Source organism: Patiria miniata, unplaced genomic scaffold, assembly GCF_015706575.1.
Source record: "Patiria miniata isolate m_02_andy unplaced genomic scaffold, ASM1570657v1 HiC_scaffold_3, whole genome shotgun sequence".
NCBI lineage: Eukaryota > Metazoa > Echinodermata > Asteroidea > Valvatida > Asterinidae > Patiria > Patiria miniata.
The window spans coordinates 43,794,780-43,812,213 of NW_024037069.1; the positions used below are offsets into that span (position 1 = coordinate 43,794,780).

General features: G+C 40.3%; 1 protein-coding gene across 1 annotated transcript; it reads left to right on the forward strand.

Annotated features, from left to right (window-relative positions):
- The first annotated feature begins 233 nt into the window (after window positions 1–233).
- LOC119737178 lies at window positions 234–16,409 on the forward strand. Its single transcript, XM_038211352.1, has 4 exons — window positions 234–544; window positions 5,660–5,797; window positions 6,629–6,779; window positions 16,017–16,409. The coding sequence occupies exons 1-4, from the start codon at window positions 412–414 to the stop codon at window positions 16,084–16,086; spliced, it is 492 nt and encodes a 163-aa protein (XP_038067280.1). The 5' UTR covers window positions 234–411; the 3' UTR covers window positions 16,087–16,409.
- Window positions 16,410–17,434: the final 1,025 nt, after the last annotated feature.

Genomic DNA, 17,434 nt, shown 5'->3' on the forward strand with positions numbered 1-17,434 from the left:
ATATTGTTGACAAAACTTTTATAAATGGGATATTTTTTTTTCCAAAATACATTGTATTTCATTAACTGTCTGGGGAAAAAAGTTAATCGGTATTCTAAAACTAAAAATTAATCTTAAGAAATTTTACAAAATAGAATTGAAAGAAGGCCAAGGTTTTGTCAAAAGGACCTTGCGATTTTATAGCCCATCTGTAACTGAAATTTATGAATAGTCACGCGACTCTGAGTCATGAATGTGCACGTTCAGGGACTTACATAAGCGATTGCTACCAATGTTAGGAATCATAACTGCTCTGATGAAAGTTTCAGGCGCACAGTCCCAAATCACGCTGAGCACAATTGACTGACTTGGTTTCAAGCCGGACTTCGATCGCAACCGACAGCTCTTGGTCCACCTCTGCCGATTGTCATCATGTCTCCTGTTACCGCCTGTCTGCTGGCCCTGCTGACGGTGGGGTTCCTGGTGGTCGAGCACAACGCCCAGCGCATCCAAGAGGTAGAAGCTGACGTCATGGCGGTGGAAGAAGCCGAACGTGGCACGAGTGGTAATGTATCGCTAAACCCAGTAATTTGTAGTCCTGCATCTTAAGTAGAATATCGGGGGGGGGGGGTTCAATAGTATAGAACAAGATTCCACACAATGTCTACAAGCAGCGTCTGAAGAGCCCAATAGAATTGTGGGCCCATTTTAAATCCCTTCTCTTTTCTGGGAGGGGATGGATTTCGAAATGTGGCAATTTCAAAACGTCAGGGGTAGGGTCTTTTTTTTTTACGCCTACCAGGGCACAGGAAAAACACTTTGGAATCAGACAAATGTGATTAATATCCTATTTGCATTTAGATGTGTGGGTGTAATTCTCACTCAGCTCAGGATGTTTTTTAGTAAAACATGCTTAACTTCTGATAGCATGGATCAATTTGAATAATTCCCTTTTTTCAGATATAAATGAAGACATACTTCATTTCTGTATTAAATTAAATTGCTTTTCAGAAAACCAAAATTATTAATCCAGGTTACTTCCTTTTAGACTCCCCCTGTAATTATATATAAATCAGCGTGTGATACCAATGTAGGGTGAGGAGTCATAAGTGTTTGTTCAAAGTAGTGGGAACAAAATGTTGTATAATGGTGTCCAATCCATAATTTGTTTTCAACATCAGCTTTCATATCCTGGTGATTAATTTTGAGGTCCCATTTTGGGGGACTCTGTCTCATTATTGGCCCATGCGTTCTCTTCGTGCCGAACGTGGCACGAGTGGTAATGTATCGCTAAACCCAGTAATTTGTAGTCCTGCATCTTAAGTAGAATATCGGGGGGGGGGGGTTCAATAGTATAGAACAAGATTCCACACAATGTCTACAAGCAGCGTCTGAAGAGCCCAATAGAATCGTGGGCCCATTTTAAATCCTTTCTCTTTTCTGGGAGGGGATGGATTTCGAAATGTGGCAATTTCAAAACGTCAGGGGTAGGGTCTTTTTTTTTTTTACGCCTACCAGGGCACAGGAAAAACACTTTGGAATCAGACAAATGTGATTAATATCCTATTTGCATTTAGATGTGTGGGTGTAATTCTCACTCAGCTCAGGATGTTTTTTAGTAAAACATGCTTAACTTCTGATAGCATGGATCAATTTGAATAATTCCCTTTTTTCAGATATAAATGAAGACATACTTCATTTCTGTATTAAATTAAATTGCTTTTCAGAAAACCAAAATTATTAATCCAGGTTACTTCCTTTTAGACTCCCCCTGTAATTATATATAAATCAGCGTGTGATACCAATGTAGGGTGAGGAGTCATAAGTGTTTGTTCAAAGTAGTGGGAACAAAATGTTGTATAATGGTGTCCAATCCATAATTTGTTTTCAACATCAGCTTTCATATCCTGGTGATTAATTTTGAGGTCCCATTTTGGGGGACTCTGTCTCATTATTGGCCCATGCGTTCTCTTCGAAATGTAGGGCCTACATTAAATCCTATAATATGTAAAACCCAGGTTTAATAGGGTATCATCTTTGGGTTGAAAATTAAAGGCTCTCAAAATAATTCTGGAGCCGTGGTCATATGAAATTTGGACTCGTGTGAAATCTGAGCTCTTTTACTTAAACATTTAGTCCGAGAGCCCAGTGAGGTTTAATTAGAATATCGCGCACAAAAGGTTTGATGGTGGCAGCGAGTCGGTGGGGGTGTCCAACCTTCAAACCGTCATTCTTAAGTGTCACACCCCGTGCGTTTGGGAGGGGGCACCACCTAAAGACCCCCCAATATTGACTTTTAATTAGAATATCACGCACAAGCACGATTCCAACGCAAAAAGATAGTATTCGATTAACTTATCAATGACCAATAACTTAAGAATGAGAAATCCCGTGCATTCCATGCTTAAGAATGACCTCATTAGTGCTAATTATTCACCTTTAATTAGAATTTTGAGCACAAGAGCGAAACCTTCACTAAAAGCTAATTAACGTGACCAAAATGCAAGATCCGCAACTTCAAAATGGATTTTCCAGTGCATTTTGTGCTTAAGTTAAAGTTAAACAATTAGCCACCCGCTAATAGTCTGAGTATCACCCGTTCTACGGAGCGAGCCGTGTGCTTCAACGAGCGTCTATTACATTGACTACCCGCTAAGGCAAAAAAAAAAACAGTCTCCGGTTTCTGGTGTGCGCGCGCGTCGCCGTAGCCATGCGCGTCGGCAAAATGCGTTGGAATCGTGCTTGTGCGCGATATTCTAATTAAAAGTCAATTTTGGGGGGTCTTTAGGCGGTGCCCCCTCCCAAACGCACGGGGTGTGACACTTAAGAATGGCGGTTTTGAAGGTTGGACACCCCCACCTACTCGCTGCCACCATCAAACCTTTTGTGCACGATATTCTAAATAAACCTCACTGGGCTTAAATGGTTAAGTAAAAGAGCTCAGATTTGGGACTAATAAGTCCATGGGCCAAGACCCCAAATTCACTACCCGAGATGGCAAAATCTAGTTGCTAATTTGTTTTTTGGGGGGCTGTACATCTTTAGTTTATAACTGATATGATTATAGCCTTTTCAACGGTAGCGTATTATTTTATAAATTTTTATTTAGATTGTATTCATTTTGTTTAAGATCTATTTAATTTTTGTGTAGACATTTGGAGCATGGGTAAGCAGGCCTTAGGGCTACAGTGTTTAAGTACACTTTTGCTTACCCTGGCCGGTTTTGAATGTTATATTGTCCTTGTTTTCTGTCCCTCTTTCTCCTCTCCCCTGTCAAACTGTCCACTCTCCCTTCACTCCCCCTCGACCCATTCCTTCTCGCATCCTTTAGTCTTGTCTGGTCATACCTTTTCAATTTCCAATTTTGTTTACTTTTTGATATATCTTTGCTTTGTCATTGAACTTTTGTTCATTTGTTGGCCGAATAAATAATAAATAATAATAATAATAATAATCACCCCTTGAATGTCCAGACCCTTATAACGTAAACCCTATGGGTACCAATGGACTACATGTATACAAATATGTAATGCGTCAATAGACCAAAGATTGCTTTACCTTGAAAGACTAATCAATATGATAATTAATTTAAGTTGTTATGGCATTTTTCATAGTTGCCAATTTGATATATATTCATGAACTTCATAAAATGCACATTCATTACATTTGGAATATGTATTGCAGGGTCGTGATTTCATTAATATTCAAATGCTTTCGAATACGGCACAGAAGAGTGTAGTGACGTGCATTCATTATTTTGTGTAACTATGTATTTGTTTTCCTTGATTACTGTCCTTCATGCTTTAAGTCCACAATTTCGGCATTGAATTTGCTTTGTTTTTGTTTTGTTTTTGTTTATGTTCAAGTTTTGATATATTTTTGCTGATAGGGTTCGAAATTAGCGGTAGCCCGCTAGCCAAATGCTAGTCAAAACAGCGGCGGCCTAGTCAAACTATTCCTTAAATAGCCGGCTGGCGAGTCAAAAATTACTGGGATAGGGCAAAGATGAAATCAAACCTGTATCAATGTGTGGATACAGGGTTAAATGATAAGATCTGTTAATTGGAAACACTGACAAAATAACCTCAGAATAGGTGAGAAATCGGTTAAAAATGTGCACAAACACACGACCTCTCTTACGACCTATTTTCGTACCTAGGTCTCTATCACGACTGTTCTTTTCACATCGCGTACTTGCATGAGAACAAAAATGATGCGAAGACCTACCTATCTAGGCTCGATTGGATCACGTAAATACACAGTTAGTTTTATCAACGGTCATTTTGATATGTTTGTAAATGAAAATATATCCTTCAAGTTTGTTTACAAAAAAATTGTCCGCCAAAATATTTCATAACTTTTCATGCTTGAACGAGTGATCGAGTTCCACTAGTCCACACGGAAGTTTTCGGAAGTGAGAGGTCAATTTTTGACGCGATATTTCTCTTCACGTCATGAGATTTTTCAATTTCCATTTAATTCCGAGGCCAAGGGTCATTTTCTTAAGAACTCAATGTCACAAAACTAATTTCAAAAACTCCGACTTCGTTTGTAATAAACGGAGTCTCAGAACTCCACTGCGAAAAAAATGAATAAATACATGAATAAATACATAAATAAATAATAGCGTTCGAGGGCGCAAGACGTACATGCACATCGCTCTGGATTTTCGCTATTTTCTTTCTTTTGCAATTTGTTTATTTTGTTTTGTTAATGTTCAGGTTTTCATTGTTATTTTGCTGTATTTGTTGCGGATATTTTTTTTATGGTGACGTTTTATAAAGAAAATGATGTTTGAAATAAAAGGAGTCTCTGAACCTCCTTTCAATCAATCAGTCAATCAATCAATCAGTCGGGCAGTCAGTCAGTCAGTCAGTCAGTCAATCAATCAATCACATTTCAAATTAACCATGACAAGGCCTCAGTTTACTATGCCCAAAGGGCCTTGATGGTCAAAACGTTGTGTGAAACAGGTAGGGTACAAGACACGACAGGTAAATTTAGAGAACACCTTCCGGAGGTACGGCAGCCTATTAACGCTCGGACAGTGCACTGACAAGTTGTAAAATACGGACAAGATGAAAGTACCTGAACAGGACAGTGCAAATGTAAACCTTATCTATACATTCAGTTTCAAGTTCAATAAGTGTTATTCCATAATTCTCTTATTCTGTTTATTGCCTTCATGGCCCAGAGGCCCATTGTTGCCATTGTGTTGATAGCAAAAGGCCTATTCTGAACATTGTGTTGGTAGTGTTTTGGGGCAGACACAAAGAAAGGCCTGTATACTTTTCATGCATAGCTGAAAACCAGTGATTTATTTTAGACTGTGGTCAATACCAAGACCGAATGTTGGCCGAAAGAAGCATTTGGTCACCTTTCCCGTTTTTTGTGGGAGTCAAGAACGTATGCTAAGGGAATTTCAACTCGCCCTTTAGTGCATCATAATGATGTACTTCCTTAGTAAATGGCAAAAGAATTGTGTGCGTCTGTATATAAGAAAGTAAAGTTCTATAGCCAGATATCGGATATACCATAAATTCACTCTCACCTGTTAAGAGGTGTGGTTCTGAAGAGAACCGCAGGTGTGAAACGTCGGGAGAATTCTGTCAGCCTTTTAATATTATTATTTCTGTAAAATAAATATCGTTGTTGTGTTAACTTTGTTTGAAATGTGCAGTGTCAGACAAGATAACGCAATTGACCCAGGACATGGAGACGTGTGTAGACAACGAAGACCGGGACTGCTTTATGGCGTTTTTCGACGATAATATCCGAATTATGCGGGAGCATCAACCAGTTCAGATAGGAAAAACTGGTAAGTTTTTCGTCACTTTTACGGCAATATAGCCTTGGTCAACGCGTTCTTCGGTAAAGTGTCCGTGATAGTATCTAGCCGCTAAGTAGCCGCGCTAGGACAAGTGTTATTTAAATTTAGTGGCAAAGTGCAAGTATGTATATCATACATATCACAGAGGAACAAAGAGCTGTCCTCGACGAGGGCGCTCTATGCAAGGGGTAATTGCCGAAAACCAGGACTCACTGTCTCCTCGGTATAAAAGACGACAGCTAGTGACCTTTTGTCAAGAAATCTGAGATGTAGTCAGAGCCCATTGCAAGTCCATCGCAAGTCCATCGCAAGTCTATCGCAAGTCTATCGCAAATCGATCACAAGTCCATCGCAAGTCCATCACAAGTCCATCAGTCCGAATTCAAATCACAAGCTATACAAATCAGCTTGGACGATAATTATGCATTCCTTTCTTATACTGTTCATACACTGTGACTGGACCTGAGATCTACTTGTGAAGTGGACCGTACATGGACGCGTCTAAACTCAGTAAGAAATGTCTGTACAAGATTTTATGTTTGGTTTTTGCCCATCGCAGACGTATTTTATAAACACTGTATATTCTCAGTGTTATACGAGGACTTGCGAGAAAAAAAGTCACAAGCTTACTCAGATGGGACTCAAACCCACGACCTCCTGCTGACTAGTGCAGACGTCTTACCACTCGACCACCGAGCTTGCCGGGGTCGGCTTACGGCAAAACCCAATATGAAATCTACACCTCCTCGATGCTAATTCCATCTTATAAAACAGAAACATATGTGAAATGGGCCTGCCTCTGTATAATTATTTCAACAGAGGCCCGAAAACACACGAAGTGGATATTGCATGATTTCGACGCGACCTTGGAAATAAAGGAGATCACACCTAGTACAGACGGATCCATCGTTGTGGAGCGGCTTGAGTTGACCATGCAATTCCCCAACGGAACTTTTATCTTTAACGGGAAGTGAGTGGGCTTTGACAATGTTGAATTCATATATTAAGTAATAAGTTAATAAATTCCTTATTTTAAGTTATACTGTCTTGAGCTAATACTAAGGTCGGAGTTTTTTTAGGAAGGGGGAGGGGCGATATTAACACCTGATTCAAAGGTTATCGAAGTGCCCTTCAAAAACTGCAAAACCGTTGCTCTGTAGTAAAACCCAGCGCAACTTTTGAACACCTTTTGAACAGAACCGGTCCCGAGGAGTTTACATTGTCGGAAAGGTTTTTTTCTCCTTAATGTCAAAGTTCAGTGATAAGCAGATGCAAAACTTCAACCGACTGTCTGAGTTTTTGAGGGGGGATGCATACATAGTGAATCGGACTCAAAATGAACCAAGCGAGCCTAGTATATATATAATGTCGTATTTTTGACCTTTGCATTTTATTTTGCTAAAGAAGGAATTTTTTTGCCATTTTTGGATAGAATTTACCTTCCTCAGCCAGAAATCCATTGGTAACATCTACCATGTGGCGGCCATCTTGGATTTCAAAATGGCGTCCATTTCGGACCTAATTTGTATCAACTTCGGACCTGACTGTCACATGAAGTCCATTTTGGTGGCAAACCCCATGTTTTTGATACCAAGGAACCCACGTAAATCATTGTTGATGGGGTACTCCCAATGGATGGCAGCCATCTTGGATATTCAAAATGGCCCGCCATTTAGTATCTAATTTGTATCATAACTTCGGACCTGATTGTCATATTAAGTCCATTTTGGTGGCAAACCCTATGTTTTTGATACCAAGGAATCCAAGTAAATCATTTTTGACGGGGTACTCCAAATGGATGGCAGCCATCTTGGATATTTCAAAATGGCCGCCATTTAGTACCTAATTTGTATCATAACTTCGGACCTGATTGTCATATGAAGTCCATTTTGGCGGCAAACCCTATGTTTTTGATACCAAGGAATCCAAGTAAATCACTGTTGACGGGGTACTCCCAATGGATGGCAGCCATCTCGGATATTTCAAAATGGCCGCCATTTCGGACATAATTTGTATCATAACTTCGGACCTGATTGTCATATGAAGTCCATTCGTGGCAAACCCTATGTTTTCGATAACAAGGAACCCAAGTAAATCAAATTTGACGGAGTAGTCCCAATGGATGGCAGCCATCTTGGATACTTAAAAATAACCGCCATCTTGGATTTCATTTTAATAATAACTTATAGGCCGTGTCCGAAACGGGCTTCCAGAGCTACGGCTACGTCTATTGTCAGCGCGTCCCCGCGTATTTTCAATGGGCGCGGACCTAGACCTAGCTCTAGACAGTTGATTCGGATGCAGCCTTACGTTGCACCTGAACCTTCGTATGAAGTCCATTTTGGTGGTAAACCCCATTAATTTGATACCATGGAATCTAAAAACTACATTATTGATGAGGTATCCCCGATGGATGGCAGCCATCTTAGATATTTCAGAATGAGCGCCATTTTGCAGTTCAGTTTTTAAGGGTGCAGACCAGTAAATCGGTCCGAAATTGCCTGCGCCGGCCAAATCACGATTTGCATGCCCTCAAAATCTTCGGTATTTGGGCATGCTGTGGGCCATGAACTTGAGGGTTTGTAAAAAATATGGGTGGAAGCCGTGCACAGGACTGGGAGCTTGCAGTTCTGTGTAATTTTGATGTAATTTGGACCCTAAAAGCGCTCTATTTTGCAATGGAGTGTAGGCATCGTTTTTCAAAATGGCGATGGGCTTGAAGACTATTTTCAGGGGTGATCATCTTCAGATGGAAATTTCTTCTAAAAGTCATCAGTTGACCCCCCGAAAATTGAAAAGAAAATGAAAGATGATGAAATATGCTTTAATTTGATGTGCGTCTCGAACACCTTGGAGAGTTGTGAGTATTTTTCCCGAATTTTTGAAGTGGGAGCATTTACCATTGGGGTCTATGGAAGTTTATTTACTGGTCTGCTACCGGTAGTTTCAAAATGGCGCCTTCCATCGTTTGTTGTCAAATGTTTGCGGAGTGTTTTTTTTCAGGGGGGCGGAACCTGGGGGGGGGGGGCAGCGTTTCAAAAGGGGTCACCAATGGCGGTTCCGCAACAAATGCGCCCAAAATCTGAATAGGGCCGATGGACTGTCGTCCGATCACAGCAATTTCGAGCGAACAAGGGGGGGGGGGGTAATTTGGGGTCGGAAGGAGCAAAAACTCAATTAACGCCCGTTGGGGGCGCCCTACAGTAAGGTAGCCGCAAACAGAGGGCTTGTTTTCAGGCCAGAAATCGCAGTCAGAGATTTTTTTTCCTGCAATTTTTTGATGAAATATGAGTCATCCATCCTTCCTTGTGCCATACAAGTGGTTTGGGGAAATTTTTCAAAACCTCGCTTCTCTGTAGTTTCAAAATGGCGCCTTCCATCGTTTGTTGTCAAATGTTTGCGGAGTGTTTTTTTTTCAGGGGGGCGGAACCTGGGGGGGGGGGCAGCATTTCAAAAGGGGTCACCAATGGCGGTTCCGCAACAAATGCGCCCAAAATCTGAATAGGGCCGATGGACTGTCGTCCGATCACAGCAATTTCGAGCGAACAAGGGGGGGGGGGGCGGGGTAATTTGGGGTCGGAAGGAGCAAAAACTCAATTAACGCCCGTTGGGGGCGCCCTATAGTAAGGTAGCCGCAAACAGAGGGCTTGTTTTCAGGCCAGAAATCGCAGTCAGAGATTTTTTTTCTTGCAATTTTTTGATGAAATATGAGTCATCCATCCTTCCTCGTGCCATACAAGTGGTTTGGGGAATTTTTTCAAAACCTCGCTTCTCTATAGGGTGCAGACCAGTAAATCGGTCCGAAATTTTCTGCGCCGGCCAAATCACGATTTGCATGCCCTCAAAATCTTCGGTATTTGGGCATGCTGTGGGCCATGAACTTGAGGGTTTGTAAAAAATATGGGTGGAAGCCGTGCACAGGACTGGGAGCTTGCAGTTCTGTGTAATTTTGATGTAATTTGGACCCTAAAAGCGCTCTATTTTGCAATGGAGTGTAGGCATCGTTTTTCAAAATGGCGATGGGCTTCAGGGGTGATCATCTTCAGATGGAAATTTCTCCTAAAAGTCATCAGTTGACCCCCCGAAAATTGAAAAGAAAATGAAAGATGATGAAATATGCTTTAATTTGATGTGCGTCTCGAACACCTTGGAGAGTTGTGAGTATTTTTCCCGAATTTTTGAAGTGGGAGCATTTACCATTGGGGTCTATGGAAGTTTATTTACTGGTCTGCTACCTGTAAGGGTCTCTATAGCACGGTGACAAGTGTTGACCATTCCTGGACTGGATTGTTAATTATTGACAATAGTAGAGAGGCATAGTGACAGAATTGTGCACTTTGTGGTTAAACTTGGCATATCACGTCTTCATGCCTTGACGAGAATTTTTGAGAAATGGAGGCATTTCATATCTGACCCATGGTGACCTTTGTGAAGGGTCAATGAAGGGGAAGAATGTAAGATCCACATGCCACTTCAGCGGTTGTGTACAAAGTCTATGGAGAGTCAAGAACGTTTTTAAAGTATTTTCTTAACAAAATTGGAAATGATATATTATGAAAACAATTGATGTCAAGATGCAACATCTTCTCCCAATGAACTTTGTCTACCCTAATTGCCGCTATTTATATAATCTTCCAAATGCCACTTTTCATTACCTAAGTCTAAATAGTGAAAAAGAAGTGTTTTTTTAACAATTGTTCTATAGTGTGTAATGATTCAGACCCAAAGACAATTTTGTCATGACTTCTGATCTCCATCTCCCTGCTTTAAGAATATAAGAGGTACATTGGACAAGCATCACACTCTGTAAAAAAAGTTTAAAATGTGGTTACTCAAGTCCATCTGGATATAACAGAGTGTAATAAGAACACAATAATGAATACTGCGTGACATTTGTATATATATTCCATTGCATTCCAATTGGGGCATGTTGAGTCTGCAATTAATTAAAAAAGAAAAGAAAATTGAGTTCAGAGGTCACCTCAAAATTGTTTGTGCATGGGGTCTGAATTCAATACATGACTATGGAATAAATATGATAGATATCGACAAATAAGGTATACAAAGTTCGTTGACCTCTCCAAGGTATCAGACGTCAGATATGATGCCCTCACATCATGAAAAAAGTGGCATTTACCCGAGATATTCTTATAAATATCTAAAGATAGGTCATGACCTCTCGAAAGGTAACCAGAGGTTAAATATGAATGGTCTTACATGTATATATGAATTTTTTCTTTTCATAGCATAACATTTAGACTTAGATCGTGAACAAGTTGGGGTTTAAATAGTAAACCTTACAAATGGCTATAAATAAGGTTTACGAAGGTTATTGGACTTTCAAAGGTCACTGAAGTTCAGACATGTATTGTTCCCAAATCTGATCATTAATTGCATTGCAGGAAGACCTATGACGTAGACTTGGGACATAGGAAAGTGAAGCTTTGAAGAATAATTGTTAAAGGTTATTGACTCTCAAAGGTCACCAGAAGTCAAATACGAAATGCCTATTATGAAAATGTTATTCAAGGCATGAAAAACCAACATGCGTAGTTTAATTCATAATTGTATCACATATTGCACAATTCTTGGTATTATTGGGGCTATGCCGCTCCACTACAAGTACGTGTGAATGCTGTCTATAGTTAGCAATTAGTAAGTCCACTTCAGGTTGTTTGTATGCCTGGGTTTCTTTTTGTTCGTAAGTGGCTCTCTGCATCAACTGCATCACATGCCCAGACAACCCTGGTCCTGTCGTGGCTAGGCTAGATATGAAAGCAGAGTCACAACTTTTGGTGACTCGACTCGACTCAAGTCCCTAAGGGTAAATGACTGGACTCGAGTCACGGCGAGCAAATGAATCGACTCGACTCGAGTCCTCATCAGAAGACTCGACTTGACTAAAACGAAGGATAATTAGGCTCGAGTCTCAAAAATATAAGCAAAAGATTGCGAAAAATAATTGCAATGACGTACAGTGCAACATTTATGTTCATGCCGCTTTGCGAATACAGTTACAGCGGCCGCTTGTAATGTCCACGTGTCACAGACTCCCATACCACATCAAATCATCATTATGGAACGCACAAAATACTATCCACCGAGGAGACGGATTTTAAACACATTTTCCAATTTTTTGTTTCATCATTGGCTTTGGGCGGTTTCTTATGAAGTTCTTGGATTCAAACGCCGGCTAAATTGATGCCCTCCTTTTAAAAATTAAACAGAAACATACCGACTTTTTAAATAATCAGAAACAGTTTTGTATAATGCAATTTGGTTTTGATGTCAGCGTATCAGCGAAATAAAATCAAGACCCGAAGCCAAACCAGCTAGCCTTGATAAGATCGAAGTTTCTGTTAAGGAGAATACACGAGAAAGTGTGGATTCGTAATTTAAGAATTCACGAGGCGCGAAGCGCCGAGTGAATTCGTTAATTAAGAATCCACACTTGCGACTGTATTCTTCGACTTAAACCACTGCGTCAAAAGAAGTATTGGCATTAACAGTAAGTGGAGATGAAAAGACTTGGGATAAATGTTGCAACCTGACGCCACTTCCGCGATTGTGTACAAAGTATATGGAGAGTCAAGAATTGTTTTCAAGTAATTTTTAACAAAATTGGAAATATTTCTCAGTCCCAGATTTATGTCTTATCATCATTTTTGCAACGAATGCCCTTCATTGAGATGATATATGGAGAAAAAAAAGTGGCGTCAGGTTGCAACATTTGTCCCGGCTCCTTCCGTCGACAAATTGATAGTTCAGACGATGATTTCTTTCTAACTCAAAGTAGGTTTTGTAGTGCCGGCGGAGAATCTGACAGTGAAGATGCATTGGTAATTTCGGAAGGTAATTTTCACGCATACGGCCCTATTAATGCTCATTATAGAGAACAATTGTCTGACGTGTTCAAAGTGTGGATTCGTAATTCCGAATCCACACTTTACTAAAGATTCTTCGTTCCGAATCCACACTTTGTGACCAGCGTAACAGATTCGTAGTTCCCAATCCACACTTTTAACAATAGTGTGACGTCATAGCAATGGTTTAACTTCTTGTTAACTGTTAGTGATACTAATGACTTTCCCTCTTGTCTTTGTTATGTGGTTTTCAAATATTCGTAACTCGAATTGACTCTAGGTAAATATTTGACTCAACCCGACTCGACTCAAATTTCATAGACTGATGACTCGACTGGGCTCAACTCACTTCTTTAAAATGACTTGACTCGACTCGAGTCACAAAAATTAGTGGCTCTTTACAACTCTGATTCACACCAATTTCAGTGCTATCAGGTGCCTGAAACAAACGGTTGAACACAGTGGTTTAGACCAAGTCTGCATGGGTTGCTTCTGATCTGTGCAGTCAGGTTACAGTCAGTCCAATCATATCCTGCAGTCATTATTATCGTGCTGTTGATCATAATGAGGTAATAACACTCCAAGTATTGTTCCAAGTGGTTTGAAACATTCTTCCCAGAGAAACCTGCCTTCCATCGGGGTAACAGTGTGTAGATTCCTTGGTATCAAATTTATGGGGTTTGCCAACACAATATCCAAGATGGCTGCCATCCATTGGGAGTACTCCGTCAACAATGATTTACTTGGTATCAAAAATATGACGTTTTTCCCTTTGTTTCTTTGTTCTCTCATCCACCCTCCCCTGCATCTTTCTACACCTTTCCCACCTAATCCTCCTTTTGTGTTTCTTCTTTCAGCCCTGCATGTTTGTGTGCACCCCCATGTTAATGTATGTACCTCTGTCATTTCTGTTTTAGCCTCTGAAGAAGAACTTGCTAAGTTCGCAACGTCAGGCCACATTAATTTTTAGATTTATATATTTCAGGTCCATCCAGTCAGTAAGCAGTTTGCAGCAGTCTTACTTTTTTTCAATAACTAAAAGTTGCGGAAAAGCCTTTGTTTTTGTTCTGATTTTTTTGGCTTTTCCGAAAAGGGCGGAAAAGCCTTTCTTTTTTTCTCATTTTTGGCTTTTCCGCATAGTAGCGGAAAAACCTTTCTTTTTTCTCATTTTTGGCTTTTCCGCATAGTAGCGGAAAAGCCTTTCTTTTTGTTCTCATTTTTTCTTACTTCTTCTTCTTTTTATTCCCTGACAAATCCCTTAGACAATGTACACGTCTTTTCCTCCCCTCACTTTTGCCATTCATCTTTGTCATACATTATTCAAAGTCAGCAAAGGCTTAGTCCTTATAGCAAGGATGTGTCCCGAAGAGTGACCTCATCATGACGTCATCATGGGTCACGTGAAGTCATCATTCATGTGCATATTACTAAGTCCTATTTCTACAGAACTGTCGGTCCGATTGGGTTGAACTTGGTATGTAGGTAGACCGGGATGTGTTATAGAGGAACATTGAGGTGACGTCATGATGACGTCATCATGGTCACGTGACGTCATCCTAAAAGTGCATATTGTAAAGTTATATATCTAGAGAACTCAAAGTCCGATTGGGTTGAAACTTGGTATGTGAGCAGACTGGGATGTGTTATAGGCAACAATTTAGGTGACGTCATCATGACGTCATCGTGAGATTTTATATGATTTTTGGAAATTTGGACCTTTAAGCCATATCTCACGAACGCAACATGCAAAATTCGAAATTCTTTTGGTATTATGTTTGTTAGGTAAATAGGTATATTCTAAAAATAGTGAACACTGTGTGACGTCATTATGAGTCATCAAAAATGTGATTTTTTAAAACACATATAAGAGAATGTCTGATCGTCATGAAACTTGGTGGGTGGGTAGATAATAGTACTAGTACTCAAAATATGTGTTATAGGTAAAACTTGAAGTGACGTCATGATGACGTCATCGTGCGATTTTATATGATTTTAAAAAAGTTTTGGACCTTTCTCACCAACGCAACATGCAAAATTAAAAAATCCTTTTTGTATTATGTTTGTTAGGTAAAAGGTATATGTACACAATTTTGAAAAATGTGTGACGTCATCTTGACATCATCAAAATGAGTTTTTTTAAAACGCATATGAGGGAAAGTCCGATCGTCATGAAACTTGGTGCATAGCTAGATAATGGTACTCGTATGCAAAATCCGAAATGACGTCACCATGACGTCATCGCATGATTTTTAATGTTTTTTTTTTTTTTTAAATATTTACAATTTCATTCCGCTTCCAAAATTTAACACTTCCTTCATTGGATTGACTTAAAGCTTGGTACAAACCAAAACCACAATGCAAAAATGTGCATTGACAAGCGTTATAGAGATGACGTCATCGCAGGGCATGTAGCGCTATCATAAAGATGCATTTTTTAAAGTCTCATATTGAGAAAACTATCAGTCTGAATTGGTCAAAATTGCGTACGAAGGTAGTCCGACACGTCTGATTATGCATGTATTTCTTTTGGATATGCCTTTATTTCTTTTCGATAATTTATCTCACAGACGCTACATGCTAAATTAATAAAATATTGTACACTTTGAAACGTGGTACATGCATAGTCTGGGACGTGATATTGATTTAAAAAAAACATGATGCGGAAAAGCCCTATGTTCTGTTGCAAACAGACATAGATCTCTGGGTTTTTTTTTTTTTTTTTTTAGAGTTTGTGGGTGCACATCACAAAAACGCTGTAAATTACTGCGCGCGAGCTCATTAATATTTTGTGGTCCCACGGGTACTTTTGAATAAGAGGTCCTTGCGGCCTTGAATTGGGATTGATTGAAGACAATTTATAAACAGCAAGTATGTGTAACTTGTGGCTTCAATATCGGGCGATTTTATTCGCAAGAAAAACCCAACTTGTGGGTCTATGTCGCTTACCTGGGCCCAGGGATTGGCAACCGTTTCAGGGGTGGTTTTTGGTAAAATTGAACTGAAAATTGTCCTACAAGTCGTAATCTTTAATTTCCAGAGAAAACAAATTGACACCTTGCTCCTGAGCGTCACAAGGCGGCGCTCTTTGTGTCCAATTTTGCGTTGTTTCCTATGAGCACGTATTTTGTGAGTAGGAACCTTGTATCTAGAAAATGTTCGATACAGCCCCCACATTTGGACAAAATTAAAACACATATTTGGACAATTAAAACACATATTTTTGTTTTTCAAACACGCAAAAAGTCCCGCTGCTGCAATGATGGCGTTTTTACCATCAAAATACACCCTTTGCATCCTGAATTCAACTTTGAGGTGTTTTGTTTTCAATCTTTTTTTTTCGACAGGCTACTGTTTGTTTGGAAGAAAGTCATCAACGACTACAAGGTCTACATCGACATATCCAATGACAACTAACACGCGTACGCTGTAAATGATGGCTCTAAACATGACGGCACGGAAAGACACGGATTGAACAAAAATTCAAATTACCGGATAATTTATGAATTACTAAATTTGAACACTGAAGGTGTATTAATACAATCAAGTAATACTGTCGAAATTCGAGTTTTAAATTGGGGGTGAGGGGTCAAACATATTAAAAGTAAACCGTAAAGGGGTAAATGTTGTAATAGTCTTTTTGAACTTGAAGAGACCAAGCCATTAAAGTCCCTGTCACACTTTTGCGTATCCTAATTCCCTATGAGTTCCTTATCAAAATTTGTCAATACGCAGCCGTACGCTCAAAACGTCGAAATTTTTTGATTACTTTGACTTATGAGCGACGCAAATATAGCGTACAAGTAACGAATTCAGCGCATCCATTGCGTATGAGATGCGTATGAGTTGCGTATGCAGTGCACAACAATATTTTTCGGGCTGCGAATAGGTCAGTATGCAGTGCGCATGCCGAGCGTATTCCGGACGCACCCGACTTGTGCCGACCGCATGCTTGATGCACTTCTGAGCGTATTCCCGCTGTATTTCCGCCGCTCGCCGTCCATCGTGCGTTGCATCTGCGCTACAAGTACGCTATGTATACGTCCAATACAGGCGGCTCATATGCTGACGGGGTGCGTCACAAACACATAGCGTACTCGTAACGCACTCGACCGATGCGGGACCGATGCGCTGCGTGTTTATAACTTATGACCTGCGTAACAGCGTACGCAGCGTAGTTTTGTGCATGCCCAAAACTATCCTGCGTACTGGGCCGTACCATGCGTATATCTGCGTACATAAAACCTACACAAAACGAAAGAGATGCATATGAGGTGCGTATTGTGCGTACGACTGCGTATGAAAAAAGGTCAATGCGCAACTCATAAGGAATTAGGATACGCAGAAGTGTGACAGGGCCCTAAGCTCCGCCCACTGCGCACGTGGGTGACAACCATTGATCTCCATTACTAACAATCCGGCAGCTGGTTCGTAATGACTGCGTTGTACACGCACGCGCACGCGCGCACCACTGATTATTACCGCCCATTGGCTCGCAATCATATGGTTCCATCGCTACTCCTTGTGCAGTGGGCGTGATTTAAGTTGAAATGACGTTACACATTGAAGGCCCAATTTCATTGCTCTGCTTGTTGTTAGCGAAAAAGACCTGCTTACTGAGCGGTGAATTTCATGATTACGAAAGCATATTGCACGGTAAGCATTATTTCACGGGTTACCGAGGAATATTGGCGTCTGCGCATGCGTACATTATTTAAAACACTATGACGATCATTCGAAGCCACAGGACGTTTGCGCATCGCGT